The sequence below is a fragment of the Ranitomeya variabilis genome, chromosome 2, assembly GCF_051348905.1.
Source record: "Ranitomeya variabilis isolate aRanVar5 chromosome 2, aRanVar5.hap1, whole genome shotgun sequence".
Taxonomy (NCBI): Eukaryota; Metazoa; Chordata; class Amphibia; order Anura; family Dendrobatidae; genus Ranitomeya; species Ranitomeya variabilis.
This window is the reverse complement of record NC_135233.1, coordinates 180,763,117-180,782,235: the sequence shown is the minus strand read 5'-3', so window position 1 is coordinate 180,782,235 and position 19,119 is coordinate 180,763,117. Positions and strand designations below refer to the sequence as shown.

Sequence of the window (19,119 nt, the reverse complement as noted above, 5' to 3'; positions counted from 1 at the left end):
GGACAGCTTGTCAGCTGGAGATTTTTGGCAAAGAGCTCTCTGCCTGCACGTGACTGCACACCCTGACCTCCTCGCCAGAGTGGCATCTTCAGACCTGCCAGTATCCCGAATCCTACGGACACCATCCAGACCTGTGTAAGCTCCATACCGCCCTTCACTTCTAGGTTCCCTCAAGGACAGGAAACCAAACTGATGGGGAGGAAAAGTACAGTCCTTTTATTCAGTAGGTTTCCTGTCTTTAATGAGCAGAGACCCTATCTCAGTTGGTACTGTCACGGGAGAAGGAGAAAGCATGTATTATTTTGTAATTTCCTTCTAATGATGTAAGATAAAACATACTGGCTCACCAAAAATAATGTAACTAAAAAGCGTTTATTTTGGTGGCACAAAAATAATTTTTCATTTTATTTTCTACACTTCTCATACAAACTGATAGTATAAATTGTAAATGTTATGGTTTTGTTATGGTTCATGCATATGTTATTGTGCAGCACTTTACCTTCCACCGCTGGAGCAAGGGGTAATACTTATCACGATAATGGCCTCCTCTAGCCCCTCAGAATCCAGAAGTTCTGTCTGTTCTTCCAGTTTCATACAGTAAGCTAGAGACTGAAGCCAGATGTGAGCTGATCCTAAATGAATAGCCTCAACTGGATCCCAAAATGGGTCATTTTCACGGTCCAATGCCATATTGCCATCCAGGAATCCCTGGTACAGTTCTTCCATCAGAAACTTTCTGTTAATGAACTTGGATTTTGACCACATCCATACCTTAAGTCATATGAAATAAAAAAAATTATCTTTTTTGTATAAAGTCTTTTTTGTAAAGAACATAACCCATGTGCAGTATTGTTTAGCTTTCTACATACATTGATGTGCATAGGGAACTTCTATAGCAACTGACTAGGTTATTTTTGATTTTTCAGTGCACCTGTGTCACTTGTTCATGCCAAAATTAATGTATTTGTCGTATGGAATAAAACAAACAGTTGTCTTCTTCCCTTGTTACTTATTTGCATATCAGTGTTACACAATGTTCTTAGACTTGATGGCAGCCAACTGGCACTGATTTCTATGTTTGCTTGCTAAGTAACCACTAATACTTTTAGTTTTTTCCCCATATAAATAATATTTGGGCACACTAATCAATTTTGTCAAGATTTGTCATCTATCATTTTTACCAACAGATTAGCATGAAGAGTTGAAAGATGAAGCAGATTAAGATAGACAATTATTAGTCTCTCTATATGGGCACGAACTGTGAACTAAGCAGCGATATAAGAAATCAAGACCCCGCGAACACAGACTGAGAACAAATGATTGCTAACACAATTGTCCAGCCCCCCAAACAATTTGCAAATTGTCATCATCACATTCCCTGTTTACATAGCAAGATGTTCTGCCAGCAACGATAAATGTTTTAATTCACATGAAGCATCCTAAAACATGAGGTCATCTGATGAACACGTTTTTCCTTGTTTATCAGTTTAACAGTTGCGTATTTACATGGACCAATGATGACAACCTGTAATAAGACTTACGGTAAGTCCCGAAGTAAAGTATCAAAGCTTCATGGTTACATGGTGAAAAAAGTTATCTCCTGCGAAATGATAGGTGTTAACTTACTGTACAGTGGGCATCCGATGACTCCAACCTGCACAGATTCACAGAATGGAGAACTTTTATCTCCAATAGGATGGAATGTCAATGCACATGTGCGACCTGCACTCCATTCATTCCCTAGAGCTTCTAAGCGATACGCTCAACTTTTTTCTGGTAGCTCCATTGAGAATGAAAGGAGCATTGCTTGGCATTAAAACAGGCATGCCATTGGTTAATGTGAATAAAATTTCCCCATTAGGGATAAAAGTCTCCTGATCTACCAATTGGTGTCTACCAATCTCAGTGATGGCGTACTCACTGCGATGCAAGAAAATATTTTTTGTAAAGTATTGCTTTTTAGTTTGCAAAAGTAGTCAAATATAAAAACTGTTTAAATGGGATATCTCAGTAATCGTAGTGTAATAAAGTTGTCTAATCACTATCTCCGTACAGTGTATGTATAGCATAAAACTAAATAAATGAACAATTCCTGAATTGCTGATCTTTTTTTCATTCTTTATCTTAAAAATCTTGATGGAAAAAAATGATATTTATTATTTACCATAAAGGGGTACCATTAAAAACTTCAACTAGTCCCACAAAGAAAACAAGCCTTCCAGTAAATCTGTTATCACTAAATCTTACTTACCCGAAAAATAAAGGTACCTTCACACGAAACGACTTCGTAACGATATCGCTAGCGATCCGTGACGTTGCAGCGTCCTCGCTAGCGATATCTTTTAGTTTGACACGCAGCAGCGATCAGGATCCTGCTGTGATGTCGCTGGTCGCTGAATAAAGTCCAGAACTTTATTTGGTCGTCCGATCGCTGTGTATCGTTGTGTTTGAAAGCAAAAGCAACGATACCAGCGATGTTTTACACTGGTAACCAGGGTAAACATCGGGTTACCAAGCGCAGGGCCGCGCTTAGTAACCCGATGTTTACCCTGGTTACCAGCGTAAAAGTAAAAAAAAAAAAACAGTACATACTCACCTGCGCGTCCCCTGCCGTCTGCTTCCTGACACTTACTGAGCGCCGGCCCTAAAGTGAAAGTGAAAGCACAGCGGTGACGTCACCGCTGTGCTGTTAGGGCCGGAGCTCAGTCAGTGTCAGGAAGCGGACGCTGGGGGACGCGCAGGTGAGCATGTACTGTTTGTTTTTTTTACTTTTACGCTGGTAACCAGGGTAAACATCGGGTTACTAAGCGCGGCCCTGCGCTTTGCAACCCGATGTTTACCCTGGTTACCCGGGGACCTCGGCATCGTTGGTCGCTGGAGAGCGGTATGTGTGACAGCTCTCCAGCGACCAAACAGCGACGCTGCAGCGATCGGCATCGTTGTCGCTATTGCTGCAGCGTCGCTTCGTGTGAAGGTACCTTAAGACTGTGTGCCTCTGTGAAGAAAGTATATAATTGTAAGATAACCTATAATGTCAGTAGAGCAGCTGGTTAATGTTTCATTCACATTTTGTCTCTGCTCAAAGGAGATAGCACCTGCCTGCTGTATTGCAGGAACTCAACCACAGGGAGGTCTCCTATGAGAATGCTAGAGATGTCAAGCATGGCAGCTTCAAAGATCTGGCAGATGGTTTGTAGTGAGGAAAGAGTATTTCCTATTGTCTGTAATATGCAAATTGCCTCTTCAGAGAAAAAGAGGACTTAAACTCTATAGCGCCACCTGTTGGAAGTAACGATCCTACAAGTCACAATCAACCCTTTAACGAGTCGTGCAATATGACTTAGGATAAAAGCCAAATCAGTATCTCAATTCGCAGACACGTTTTTTCGGGCTGTTGGCCCTCGTCAGTGCGAAGCATGAGAACTAATTTGGCTAGGTGAGAGGCTCTGGACTGCGGTCTAAGGGGCAACGTTTCTCCTTATGGAGAGAGACATACCAGCTCTGGCTTGTCAAGGTAAGGAGGCTTCTTCGCTGTGCAATGCTCCTCTGGGAAATATAATATGCAAATTGTCTCTTCAGAGAAAAAGAGGACTTAAGGTACTGTCACACTCGGCAACGCTGCAGTGATATAGACAACGAGCCGATCGCTGTCGCTGTTTAGGTCGCTGTAGAGACGTCAAACACAGCAACTCCAGAACGATGCAGGAGCGATCCTGTGACGTAACGGCGACTCACTTATCGTTCTCACAGGTCGTTAGCTCCATGTAAAACATTGCTGACATCGTTGCTTTTGCTGTCAAACATGACGATACACGACGACCTGACGACCAAATAAAGTTCTGGACTTCTAGCTCCGACCAGCGATATCACAGCGGGATCCAGATCGCTGCTGCGTGTCAAACACAACGAGATCGCTATCCAGGACGCTGCAACGTCACGGATCGTTGTCGTTCTCGTTGTAAAGTTGCTGAGTGTGAAGGTACCTTTAAACTCTATAGCGCTTATTGTCTAATATAAAACAAAAGGGTTGGATCAAAGAAAATAGATGTATCCACATATCTAGTGGCTAACTAATTAAGCCATGTGGTATCAAAACCTATATTAACCATATGTTGGACATGATAGTGGTTCAATACACTCCTTCTGTTGTTCGATTTGCCATGGATTATGTATGTCATACCCCCTTTCAGGTAACTGAACATGGATGGTCAAAATGAATGGGCGTATGCTCAGATATGATTGGTTTGAACTGATGATGCGGGTCTATGATTGGTGCGTATGAGAACATCACGTTCACACCCTTCAAAGGATGTGGTATTAGGTCCCGGCAGCATTCTGACCATAGAGAGAGCGTTTTAGGTATTTTGTTCACTCATTATGTGATATGTTTTGTGATTGGTTATCTTAAACTATATAAACTGATTTGTACTGGTGTGATGCCACCCCCAGAAGAAGGCTGATTGCCGAAACGTGCGTAGGGGCAGGCGTGTAGCACCCACCAGAGGTATCTATTTGCACATTGTTATTTGCACATTGTTATTTGCACATTGCTACTTGTCTGTTTCTAGGAACTTGGTTTTCAGGTTCAGACACACTTTGCAGTAAACATCTTTAAAATAGACCATGTGCATCCCATTGGGTTGGTTAGTCTTTGCAAGTACCTCTTACAATATGGTGGGTTCTCATGCCGCATTTTGGTTTCCCACTTTTTAAAGCCTATTATGTTTATAATTTTGGTATTTTGTTTTTGTTTTTTGTTGTTTTTCTTCAATAAAACTTGTTTTTTATAAAATTTGGTTCTCTAGTACATTTTCTTATCGGATTTTCATGTTTTTTGTATTGAACCACTATCATGTCCAACATATGGTTAATATAGGTTTTGATACCACATGGCTTAATTAGTTAGCCACTAGATATGTGGATACATCTATTTTCTTTGATCCAACCCTTTTGTTTTATATTAATTGTTTCTGTGTTTTTTCACAGTAATTGTTGCGTTCAAATGGACTACAAGGCCAGGGAATCCTCCTGGCGTACTAAGCTTAATGAGGTTTTTCAGAGTGGGTCTCCTAATGATGTGGGTGATCAGAGGAATGTGATCGAGCTACAAGAAAACACCAAACGCCTGTTACAAAGGCGCACGAAGGTTTGGTGGAATAAGGCCTTCTTGGAGCATTATTTGACTAAGCAAATGATTCCACGTGGCCTCAGGGTCCAGGTATTCCCTTCGTTTCCTATTGAGGAAGAGAATTTTATATCTAAATGGGAAGAGGTGTGTACTAATAGCTCTTATAAATTCATGGAGCTACTGATTGCGCGGAATAAAACCGTAATTGAGAGTATTGAAAAAGAGTTGGACGCCTCATATTCATTATTGAAGGATTCAATATCCAATGAGAGACTACTTATCTTTAATGAGCAAATGGAATCTTCATCAGATGTATGGGAGAAGCAAATTCAAGAGACCCAGTCAAAAAAACTTACTAGGGATACTTTGGACTACACACAGCAAAAAGTGTATAGATGGAGGAACTCTAAGATTATTACTAGAAGAAATAGATTAGCGTCCATGTCATCTACATCTTCTATTGGTGGCCAATCTGATGCTTCACAGTCATCTGGGATTTCGGCTAACACACGGTTTGGCAAGAAAAAGACAGTTCGCCACTGGGAGACTACCCAGAAGGGTAATAAATCAAAACAATCTAAGAGTGAAACCGGACACCTGAAGGTAATTAATTTGTCTGAACATGTTTTTTCTGAACTTGAATTGAAATTGCTGTCGAGAGGTCTAACTTTTTCACCAAGCTCACGCTTTGACCTTTTTACAGTAATAAAAGATCTTCATATTTTTGGTCGTACTTTGATTTTCAAGAGGTGGTTCCACAACGATGAAATACAACGGACTTTTCCAACCAAAGAGGAGCAACAGACACTGCAGATTTTGGAAGAGCTATTAAGAGAACAGGAGGAAGCAGATTTGGGTAAGGTTCCGCATTGTTTATATCAAAAGTCGCGCAAGTTCCCACCCTTGTCCACATGCCCCAATGTCGAATTATTTGTTAAATTAGTGTCTGAAGAATTACGTAGTATTCCTAATGGCATCTATAGTGACAATTTGACCACAGATGAAAGAAAAAGCTTGAATAGACTTGGAGACATTCGGGATGTTGTATATAAGCCTGCGGACAAGGGTGGGAATATAGTGGTTTGGCCATGTAAACTTTACGAAACGGAGGCCTACCGCCAGTTGCGCGACAAACAATGCTATCAAAGGTTGTCGTTTAATCCACTTACATCGTATGTGGATGCGTTCCTTACAATTCTTGATTCAGCATATGAGCGACAAATTATTTCCAAGCAATTACGGGATGCACTTATTGTAACAGAACCAAAAATCCCTACTATGTACTTACTGCCTAAAGTGCATAAGGACTGCAAAGTACCTCCTGGTAGACCGATAATATCGGGTAATGGCAATTTCCTTGAGAAAGCATGTAAATACATAGACGCACAACTGAAATCTCTAGTTGAAAACTTGCCATCCTTCATCAAAGACACCGGAGATTTCCTTAGAAAGATTGATTCTATTAATATTGATGAGGAGGCGGTCCTTGTCACGTGTGACATTGAGGCCTTATATACCAGCATACGACATCAAGATGGCTTGAAAGCAGTAGAGTATTATTTGTCTATGACCACTTTCAAGGCAGAAGAAATTCAGTTCATTTTGGAACTCTTGGAGTTCGCTCTTAAACACAATTTTTTCTTTTTCGGTGGGTCCCTCTACCTACAGCTCCAGGGAACAGCCATGGGGGCGGCCTTTGCGCCCTCCTATGCCAATCTGTTCCTGGGGCTGTGGGAGAGGGACCTATTCCTGTTGGATCGGAACTCGTCAGTGGACCGCGTCCTTTTCTGGGCGCGGTACATTGACGATGTGTTTCTGATCTGGCAGGGAAATCCGCAGACACTCGTTACTTTTTTTGAAGACCTCAATGTCAACACCATCAATCTACGTTTCACATATAAAACCCATATGGAAGCCATAGACTTCCTGGATGTTACAGTGAAACGTGATGGTGATGGATTTTTACAGACGGATTTGTTTCGCAAAGAAACGTCTGTGAATTCGGTTCTACATGCGCAATCAGCACATCCTCCTCAGGTAATTAGGTCTATACCTACTGGACAATTTTTAAGAATACGTCGTCTATGCTCATCGGATGCTGATTTCGAGAAAAGAGCCATGGAATTGAAGGATCGCTTTCGTGCTAGGGGTTACAGTAATAGACAAGTGAAAAAGGCGTATTTTCGTGCCCGGAAACAAAATAGGCACGATCTCCTATATACATCTAATTCGGGAAAAATGAATTCCGTTATGGAAAACAATAAGGTCAGGTTGATCACCAAATACCATTCACAATGGACTCAAATGCAAAAAGTGGTAAACAAATATTGGCCAATCCTTTTGGCCGACCAAACACTTCAAATATACCTGTCTCCTAAGCCAAGTATTACTGCAAGAAGGGCCCGTAATTTTAGAGACATTTTGGTACAGAGCCATTACAAAAAAAGTGATCAACCTATACTCCCTTTTGCACAGCATCGCAAAAACAAATGGGGATGTTCTCCTTGCGGAAAGTGTGTAGCCTGCCCCAACATTGAACGTGCCACCACATTCCACTCCTCTGACGGCAGCAAAGAATTTAAAATTACCCAAACCATTACATGTTCAATAAAGGCCGTTATTTATTTGGCCCGTTGTCCATGTAACAAAATTTACACTGGTTTGACCACTAGGGCATTAAAAATTCGAACCAGAGAGCATGTTCGTGACATTGCTGCCGCCGGGGAAGAAAAAGATGTGGATCGGTTACGTACTTTGCCCAGACACTTCAAACTCTTTCATCAAAGTGACCCTACGGGTCTACAAGTGAGAGGTATAGATCGTATTGTGCTGGGTGTTAGGGGAGGAGAGATTAGTCGGTCTTTGGCCCGTTTAGAGACGAGGTGGATCTGGACCCTGGGGTCCATGCATCCTAATGGACTCAATGAAGCTCTCAGCTTTGTTCCTTTCCTCTGATTCGCCCTCTTCATTTTTTAATCATACCTGTATGTTTATCATATTTTAATTATTCTTTTTCTCCCCCTTTTTTTCGTTTAGAATGTGTGTGTTTGGAATATAGATGCTCTCGTGGTGATGACTGTTTTGCTCTGGGTCTGACCAGTTTCCATATCCTGTTTTTGAGGTGCCATTTATCCTTTGGCCCGAACAGATGAAGATCTTAAAGAATTTTCGGAGAAATTATATTTATGTGACATTTTTGTGTTTTTGATATTTTATATTTGTAATATGGTGTTGTTTTTTATAGTTTTGACACATAATTTTGTGTCATTTATGGTTTCAATATGGTATATTTTTCATATTTATTCAATTTTAACGAATGTGCTATGCCATTGTAGATATGTATTTGTAGAGAGATGCAGTGCTATATATATACTTTTTGTGTTGCTTTTTTAGTATTTGGATGTTTTTACACACGCAGTCCCTTGTTTTATAGATGGGCTGGTTTTACATTTGTGCTTTGTCATTCACATTTTTATTTTTATTTTCATTTTCTCAATCTTTTTGATTGTATGCACTTATTTATGGTCCATTTCGGTAACAATGCATTTATAATATATATTTATATTATTTATTTACACTGTTTCACATCTTGCTTATATTTATTTCTTATTTCGAGTAATTGTACCTTCACATTATAAAGTATTTATATTTATTATTTACACTGTTCTTATTTTGTTCACAATTATATCTCTTATGTATTTTAAATATTTGCATCTTCACATTGTTTCACCTTAATGTATTGTGTCACGTCCGCTTGGTGTGAATGATGTGCGTAGTATAGTCTTTGGCATAAGCTTTGTGACCGGGCATTTCTTCATGTGTGGATGTACGCACGCGCCGTTGCCATGGTGTTCAGGGAGCGTTGCGGGGCGTGTCCTCGGACTCGGCGGACTCGGTCATGTGACCCGGCTTCCTGCGGGGCTGGATCCGTGGCCGGATCGCCGACTTTGATGCGCTCCCCTGCATCTCCTTCCATAAGACCGGGCATTCCTTCAGGCGTGGATATACGCACGCGCCGTTACCACGGTGTTCAGGGAGCGTTGCGGGGCGTGTCCTCGGACTCGGCGGACTCGGTCATGTGACCCGGCTTCCTGCAGGGCTGGATCTGTGGCCGGATCGCCGATTTTGATGCGCTCCCCTACATCTCCTTCCACATCAGGCGAGGTGCGCTATTTATACCCGCAACACCAATTCATCTATTTATGGCCTGATCGGTACCATTTTATATATAGGGGTGTTTTTGTTGTGAATGTTCTCCTGACACTCCTTCTGTTGCTCGATTGGCCAGGGATTATGTATGTCATACCCCCTTTCAGGTAACTGAACATGGATGGTCAAAATGAATGGGCGTATGCTCAGATATGATTGGTTTGAACTGATGATGCGGGTCTATGATTGGTGCGTATGAGAACATCACGTTCACACCCTTCAAAGGATGTGGTATTAGGTCCCGGCAGCATTCTGACCATAGAGAGAGCGTTTTAGGTATTTTGTTCACTCATTATGTGATATGTTTTGTGATTGGTTATCTTAAACTATATAAACTGATTTGTACTGGTGTGATGCCACCCCCAGAAGAAGGCTGATTGCCGAAACGTGCGTAGGGGCAGGCGTGTAGCACCCACCAGAGGTATCTATTTGCACATTGTTATTTGCACATTGTTATTTGCACATTGCTACTTGTCTGTTTCTAGGAACTTGGTTTTCAGGTTCAGACACACTTTGCAGTAAACATCTTTAAAATAGACCATGTGCATCCCATTGGGTTGGTTAGTCTTTGCAAGTACCTCTTACAATATGGTGGGTTCTCATGCCGCATTTTGGTTTCCCACTTTTTAAAGCCTATTATGTTTATAATTTTGGTATTTTGTTTTTGTTTTTTGTTGTTTTTCTTCAATAAAACTTGTTTTTTATAAAATTTGGTTCTCTAGCGCTTATTGTCTGTAGAGAGATAGGGAGGGAGACACAGGACATTTGAAATGTCACAGCTCAGCCCATTGTCCATTCACAGATAGCATCTTTTAAAGGGGCCAATCCTGGTAATCCTGGATATAAGAGGCTAAGGTCAGGACTATAAAAAGCTGGTTGGCACAAAAAGAAGGGGTTCACATATGAGGGCAGCCTGGGAGGCTGATGCGATCCATAATTCATTTCTCCTTCTCTCAAGGAAAACAGAAAATAACTGTAGATGTAAATGTTAAGATTTTTCTGTTATTTCTTCCATTTTATTTTTTAACTGTTTTGCATATTTGTGTTTTTTTATTTTTACTTTTTTATATCTTATATTGTAAGAACTATATATTTATATATTAAAGATTAAAATCTTTAATATTTTGACCCTTGACTGCTCTAAAATAATCCATAGCCTTTGAAAGAGTTTGTGACCTTTTGAATGTCTGACAGTAATATATTTTGGGGACTCCTCACCCTGTGAGTTTGATGAGTGGTGACAGCATGTTAAGAAATCGGGGTGTGCTGAATGTGTCGGGTGTGATTTACGCTCACTTTATAGCCTAAAGCAAAGGTTGAGAGCTGGATTGAGTGAGAGGAGATAAATTAACCCTTCCAAGCACACTCCACGTCACGTGCTGAGATGTGTATACGTGACAGCGCACGTGAGTTTGTCATGAGTTTTTGACTCTGTGTATTTTTGCTGAGTCAATAGCGCAGCGTTTTATATTTCCAGCAAAGTGAATGGGATGTATAGATGTGCTTCTTTTTTACTCTGTGTAAACTAACCTGTGGTGCGTGTTTCAAACCTGCAACATGTCTCGCACATATGCTGAGTACCCCTACTTGGCCGCAGTCTTGGCAGGGATCACTACGAAATGGGTAATTAACCTTTTGATGCCTTTACTAATATTATTGCCATAGAAAGGATACCAGAACGATACTATGGCCGGACCGCATAGGTCACATAGCAACATGATTGATTTAGTCAATTCACTGGATTTTATTTGAAAACCCAGATTACAAATTGTTTAAATTACTATCCTATTATGTGGCTTATTTTTTTTACGTCATGTTGATATTATAATATACTGGTATTTCATCTAATCATTATATGATCCTGGCCATAGCCTCCGGCCACTGCTTTCCAATCACATTTTGGGATCAAAAATCTTGGGCACCCATCAGGGCTGTATTTAGAGTTTATGCTGCCCTAGACACTTTTAGTGCTGCCTCCCCCATTGGTGAGTATGACTAAGGCTGGAGTCACACTAGCAAGGAATACGGACGAGTGCCATGTGAGACAAAAATCGCATAACACTCGGACCAGTATTAATCTATGGGGAAGCTCCCATCATCCTTTTTTTTCCTCGGCTGTATTATACGTGCGAGTGATTTCACCCGTATATCAGCCGAGACTCGCCAATGCAAGTCAATGGGTGCAAGAAAAAAAAATAAAAAAATTTTAAAAAATCGCACAGCACTTGCACCATGCGAGTACTTATTTTTACGCACCGGTGTCGTTTGAAAAGCCGGCAATTCATGTCCGGTGTACAGTAAAAATCACACTCACAATTTAGTATAGAAAAGATAGAATAGATATATACACATACAACCCCTGGCAAAAATTATGTAATCACCGGCCTTGGAGGATGTTCATTCAGTTGTTTAATTTTGTAGAAAAAAAAGCAGATCACAGACATGGCAAAAAACTAAAGTAATTTCAAATGGCAACATTCTGGCTTTAAGAAACACTAAAAGAAATTAAGAACAAAAAATGTGGTAGTCAGTAATGGTTACTTTTTTTAACCAAGCTACTTTTGTGCCATGTGTGTGATCTGCTTTTCTTGTACAAAATTAATCTTCTACAAAATTAAACAGCTGAATGAATATCCTCCAAGGCCGGTCATTACATAATTTTTGCTATATATATCTATATATATAATCGTCTAAGGGTTTTTCTGTCTGTCTGTCTGTCTGTCCTGGAAATCCCGCATCTCTGATTGGTCGAGGCCGCCAGGCGATGATGATGTCATAAAGGTTGCCTGGACCAATCAGCGACAGGCACAGTCTGCCGCGAATTCGCCTCGACCAATCAGTGACGGGCACAGTATCGACGTAGATGTCATAATGGTTGCCATGGCGACGATGATGTCATAAAGGTTGCCTCGACCAATCAGCGACGGGCACAGTCTGCCGCGAATTCTGGAATCATCATTGTCCATATACTACGGGGACATGCATATTCTAGAATACCCGATGCATTAGAATCGGGCCACAGTCTAGTATATATATATATATATATATACAATGCAGCAAAAAGAAGAAACATGAGCGGCACTGTCCCATTTACTGAAAAAACAGACAGACCATTCTGTGGGGGAAACCCGGGTAGGAACCCCTTAATGCATAAACCAGTGTGACCACGGTGCTCCTCATGAGGAAATAAAGTCTGTATGGAAATGCTGAGGATAAGATGAAGGAGAGAGGGCACTCACCGGTCTTCTATAAAATCACTTCTTTATTATAAACTTGACATCCAGAGTAAAGGCAGCGGCCGGGGGAGAGAGAAGGAGCAGGGGTGGACGACGGCCGTTTCGCGCTTGTCCTGCGCTTCTACGGGTCGATTAGTGTTCAGGACCGGCAGCAGTTTATAGTGTGCCAGACTGGACACCTCCCACCGCTCGATCCCTCCCACCAACCGGAAACTACACCAAGCACAATGTAAAAACATTAAAAGGACAAATTAAAAACAATTAGTATCGGAGTACACGCATTTACAGAAAGTGCATTACAACAAGACATTAGTGTATTACACAGGAGAATTTCAAAACCGCCGCGCTCCGCGGCGAACCAATCCTATTTACTTTAAAGGAACAGAGACTCTTGCGCCACCTATAGGAAAATGGACATATCGACCCTGTCATTGAAGCCAAGCGTGAAGCCAGGGTGGCGATTTGGACAATCTGCTCCTGAGGTGTGAGGCCAGGTGGATCCTGCGCAGTGGCGCCATGGGTCCGCTTGGCTTCAATGACAGGGTCGATATGTCCATTTTCCTATAGGTGGCGCAAGAGTCTCTGTTCCTTTAAAGTAAATAGGATTGGTTCGCCGCGGAGCGCGGCGGTTTTGAAATTCTCCTGTGTAATACACTAATGTCTTGTTGTAATGCACTTTCTGTAAATGCGTGTACTCCGATACTAATTGTTTTTAATTTGTCCTTTTAATGTTTTTACATTGTGCTTGGTGTAGTTTCCGGTTGGTGGGAGGGATCGAGCGGTGGGAGGTGTCCAGTCTGGCACACTATAAACTGCTGCCGGTCCTGAACACTAATCGACCCGTAGAAGCGCAGGACAAGCGCGAAACGGCCGTCGTCCACCCCTGCTCCTTCTCTCTCCCCCGGCCGCTGCCTTTACTCTGGATGTCAAGTTTATAATAAAGAAGTGATTTTATAGAAGACCGGTGAGTGCCCTCTCTCCTTCATCTTATCCTCAGCATATATATATATACACTCACTGGCCACTTTATTAGGTACACCTGTCCAACTTCTTGTTAACACTTAATTTCTAATCAGCCAATCACATGGCGGCAACTCAGTGCATTTAGGCATGTAGACATGGTCAAGACAATCTCCTGCAGTTCAAACCGAGCATCAGTATGGGGAAGAAAGGTGATTTGAGTGCCTTTGAACGTGGCATGGTTGTTGGTGCCAGAAGGGCTGGTCTGAGTATTTCAGAAACTGCTGATCTACTGGGATTTTCACGCACAACCATCTCTAGGGTTTACAGAGAATGGTCCGAAAAAGAAAAAAAATCCAGTGAGCGGCAGTTCTGTGGGCGGAAATGCCTTGTTGATGCCAGAGGTCAGAGGAGAATGGGCAGACTGGTTCGAGCTGATAGAAAGGCAACAGTGACTCAAATCGCCACCCGTTACAACCAAGGTAGGCCTAAGAGCATCTCTGAACGCACAGTGCGTCGAACTTTGAGGCAGATGGGCTACAGCAGCAGAAGACCACACCGGGTACCACTCCTTTCAGCTAAGAACAGGAAACTGAGGCTACAATTTGCACAAGCTCATCGAAATTGGACAGTAGAAGATTGGAAAAACGTTGCTTGGTCTGATGAGTCTCGATTTCTGCTGCGACATTCGGATGGTAGGGTCAGAATTTGGCGTAAACAACATGAAATCTTTGGGATGTGGTGGAACGGGAGATTCGCATCAGGGATGTGCAGCCGACAAATCTGCGGCAACTGTGTGATGCCATCATGTCAATATGGACCAAAATCTCTGAGGAATGCTTCCAGCACCTTGTTGAATCTATGCCACGAAGAATTGAGGCAGTTTGAAGGCAAAAGGGGTCCAACCCGTTACTAGCATGGTGTACCTAATAAAGTGGCCAGTGAGTGTATATATATACTGCTCAAAAAAATAAAGGGAACAGTCGTAAATCTTTATTCATTACGTAGTGGAATGTGTTGAAAATAATAAAACCTAAAAATGATCAACGTAAATCAAAACTAACATTCCACGGAGGTCTGGAGTTGGGATGATGCTCAAAATCAAAGTGGAAACTGAAGTTACAGGCTGATCCAACTTCAGTGGAAATGCATCAAGACAAGGAAATGATGCTCAGTAGTATGTGTGGCCTCCACGTGCCTGTATGATCTCCCTACAACGCCTGGGCATGCTCCTGATGAGGCGGTGGATGGTCTCCTGAGAGATCTCCTTCCAGACCTGGACTAAAGCATCCACCAACTCCCGGACAGTCTGTGGTGCAAAGTGACATTGGTGGATGGTGCAAGACATGGTATTCCAGATGTGTTCAATCGGATTTAGGTCTGGGGAATGGGCGGGCCAGTCCATAGCTTCAATGCCTTCATCTTGCAGGAACTTCTGACACACTCCAGCCACATGAGGTCTGGCATTGTCCTGCATTAGGAGGAACCAAGGGCCAACCGCACCAGCATATAGTTCTTAAGGGGTCTGAGGATCTTATTTCGGAACCAGAGAAGGTCAGGCTACCTCTGGAGAGCACATGGAGGGTTGTGCAGTCCTCCAAAGAAATGCCACCCCACACCATTACTGACCCACTGCCAAACCGGTCATGCTGAAGGATGTTACAGGCAGCAAATCGCTCTCCACGATGTCTCCAGACTCTGTCATGTCAGTCACATATGCTCAGTGTGAACCTGCTTTCATCTGTGAAGAGCACAGGGTGCCAGTGACGAATTTGCCAATCCTGGTGTTCTGTGGCAAATGCCAAGTGTCCTGCATGGTGTTGGGCTGTGAGCACAACCCCCATCTGTGGACGTCGGGCACTCAGACCATCCTCATGGAGTCGGTTTCTAACCGTTTGTGCAGGCACATGCACATTTGTGGCCTGCTGGATGTCATTTTGCATGGCTCTGGCAGTGCTCCTCCTGTTGAACCTTGCATGATGGGTTGTTGCCCTCCTACGGCCCCCTCCACCTCTCCTGGTGTATTGGCCTGTCTCCTAGTAGTGCCTCTAGCCTCTGGACACTATGCTGACAGACACAGCAAACTTTCTTGCCACAGCTCGCATTGATATGCCATCCTGGATGAGCTGCACTACCTGAGCCACTTGTGTGGGTTGCAGAGCCAATATCATGCTACCACGAGTGTGAAAGCACAACCAACATTCAAAAGTGACCAAAACATCAGCCAGAAAGCATCGGTACTGAGATGTGGTCTGTGGTCCCCACCTGCAGAACCACTCCTTTATTGTGTGTCTTGATAATTGCCAATAATTTCCATCTGTTGTCTATTCCATTTGCACAACAGCATGTGAAATTGATTGTCAAACAGTGTTGCTTCCTAAGTGGACAGTTTGCTTTCACAGAAGTTTGATTTACTTGGAGTTATATATATATATATATATATATATATATATATATATACACAGTACAGACCAAAAGTTTGGACACCTTCTCATTTAAAAATATTTCTTTATTTTCATGACTATGAAAATTGTACATTCACACTGAAGGCATCAAAACTATGAATTAACACATGTGGAATTACATACTTAACAAAAAAGTGTGAAACAACTGAAATTATGTCTCATATTCTAGGTTCTTCAAAGTAGCCACCTTTTGCTTTGATGACTGCTTTGCACACTCTTGACATTCTCTTGATGAGCTTCAAGAAGTAGTCACCGGGAATGGTTTTCACTTCACAGGTGTGCCCTGTCAGGTTTAATAAGTGGGATTTCTTGCCTTATAAATGGTGTTGGGACCATCAGTTGTGTTGTGCAGCCCCAGCCAGATTAGTATTAGCCTATTTTTTGGAGCCTCATCTATTGCATTGTAGGTTACCTTCCTGCATTGTAATAGCTACAAAAAGTTTGTGATACTATCGGTTTTACATCTTTGGTCACATCCAGTGTCTTTTGTGACAAAAACAAAAGTTAATAAAGTTCACCAAACGCTCCACTTTACAGTTGTGTAGGCCACATTAGCTTATATTAAAGTCTAGTCCGCACTTTATAAAATTAGTGTTTCTTATAACTATTAGCAGCCTTTCAGGAATAAGCACACTAAGCCCTAAGTACTTTTCTGCCTATCTTTATCAGTCTACCAAGATGAAGAAGGCAGGGAGTAAGGCACGTGGTCATGGCCGTGGAGTTTCTGCAGGGAGAGGACATGGGGATTCTGTGCCTGCTGCGGGCACCGGTAACTCATCATCCCCCAGTTTTAGCAGGCAACAGTCCTTCATGCGCAGCTTTGTAGGAGCTTGCTGTACCCCACTGCTGCGGGACGAACAAATTGAATCTGTTGTCAGATGGATGGCAGCTAACGCATCGACTTCAATTAGTGCCACATCCTCTCAGGCACAGAGCACTGAAGAGCACCCATCTGTCTCTTCACCACCTGCCAAATTGCCCAGGCAGTCAGAGAGCCCTGGACAGGAGCCATCTCTACTTCTGTTCTCTGAATCTCTTGCTTGGAAAGAGGGGGCCAGCCAAGCAGCATTCGAGAAACTGAAGAAGAGGCAGTATGCAGTGATGCGCAACTGCTTTGTCTCTCTGAATCCGAAGAGGCGGGTGGGCCAGTGCCAATGGTCTGCACACCTCAGTACACATCTGATAATGAGACTCAGGTGCCACTTTCTGGTGCGTACTGTGCTGCCGAGACTACCCAGGAGAAGCAGTTGTTGGAAGAGGGTACTGTAGATGATGAGGTCCTTGACCCATCATGGCGTGAGGTACAGGAAGGTGGTGGGAGCAGCTCTGAGGAAGAGATTACCCAAACGGCCCAAAAAGGAGGGAGAGGGAGGGGGAAGACTGCGTTGCCTGTAGGCTCAACTTCGACACCCATTAGGAGCATGCCTCTTCCAAAACCCAAAATGGGTGCTCCCAAGACTTGCAGTGCCTGGTCCTTTTTTGACACAGTTGCAGATGACATTTGCTTTGTCAAATGCAAGCTGTGTAATCAGAAAGTCAAAAGAGGGAAAAGTGTCAGCAACCTCAATACCACAAATATGTGGAAGCATGTGTGGACCAAGCACGTGGTGGAGTTACAAAAACACACTGAAGACCTAGGCCAACCTACTGCAGCACCTACCACCTCTTTAGCTCGTGTTGTAGCCTCTTCCTCCAGCTCACACACTGCTGGTTCGGCTTCCTCACAGGATCGCCATGGAAGAACCTCTGGCACTGTTGGACAGAGACACAGTGTAATTCCACCCACTGCACCACGTTCCCTGTCATCCTCACACTCCCAGGCCAGTCTACAGCCATTAGTAGCACAGGCATGGGAGAAAAGGTGGCCATACTCGGCAAACCACCCCCGAGCACAGGCTCTGAATGCTGGCATTGCAAAACTACTGTCCCTTGAAATGCTATCATTCAGGCTGGTGGAGACTGACACCTTCCGTAACTTCATGGCATTGACAGTCCCACAATACAACGTGCCCAGCCGCTTTTATTTCAGCAGGCAAGATCCCGCCCCGCAGTGTTTTGATGATTTATTCACACTGCGGGGTGGGATCTCGGGCAGCGCGGCCGCACAGGTGCAGTCAGCCTGACATCAAATGATGTCAGAAGACGGACAGCGCTAACTGCACATGCCCAAGGGATAACATAACAGCGCAGACTCCGGGACAGATTCAAACAACGCTCAGGAGGCGGCGCACGGCACCAAGGAATGACGGCTGTGCTGCGTCTCATTAAGAAGGAAAGTCCCGCCTCCGGGACGGTTTCACAGTATGAGGGGACACATTTTATAAGTGTTGACTTCAACGTGTGCAAGGAGCATAACTAAAAGAGCCACCTTTTCCTTGTGCAGCATTAGTGCTGCATAAGATGGCTCTTTTAGTTACAAATGCCTGGGGGGATGACAGGTTCCCTTTCAACTTGCTCCAATTAGGCCTCTGTCTACACTCTGTTTCTCCTGTAATCCCTGGGCTCCAACACTGCCAGTTGCCACTCAGAAGTGTCTTTGGCACGGGTGCTCCCTCCTGCCCAGCCTGGTTCCAGCACTCCAGCTGTTTCCGGGTAGTGTCAAGGTCACTTTGCCTCCAATACGTTGTCCTGTCAGGTTGCGGTCGGGTTAGCCAACTGTATGGTGCCTGCAGTTTAGGTGCTTCCTATGTGGGCTGCGGGATCTGGCAATCAAGGCTGGTTCCATAGTGCCAATAGGACAAGCTCCCCATGTAGGACTGTGGGTTTTCGGTAACTCCGGCCGGCTCGCGGCCTTGCAATTTTTTGTTCATGTGGACCTTCTGCTGACTATCTGAGTTCCAGCACCATTAGCTGGTTCCTTAGAAGTCAATCTTGAATAGGTCCCCCTGGGTTTCAGTACCGTCAGCTGGTTCCAGGCAGAGCCTTTGGCCTAGGTGCCTCCTTCTCAGTATCCGAGTTCCACCAACGTCTGGTGGTCCTTGGTAGTGCTTTCAGGCACGGGTCCCTCCTGCTTAGTAACCGGGTCCCAGTACCATCAGTTGGTCCTCGGTAGTTTCATTGGCTCTTGTACCTTCTGCTACCCATCCTGGTTCCAGTACCGTCAGCTGGTTCCAGGCAGAGC

At 43.4% G+C, this 19,119-nt stretch overlaps 1 protein-coding gene across 1 annotated transcript in view; it reads right to left on the bottom strand.

The window, feature by feature from the left end:
- Positions 1–495: 495 nt before the first annotated feature.
- LOC143803688 (kinesin-like protein KIF28) overlaps positions 496–19,119 on the bottom strand; it is a 257,314-nt gene continuing 238,690 nt past the window's right edge. The window contains exon 17 of the mRNA XM_077281467.1: positions 496–771. Within this exon, the coding sequence (XP_077137582.1) occupies positions 496–771 (276 nt within the window). The remainder of the gene's footprint in view (positions 772–19,119) is intronic.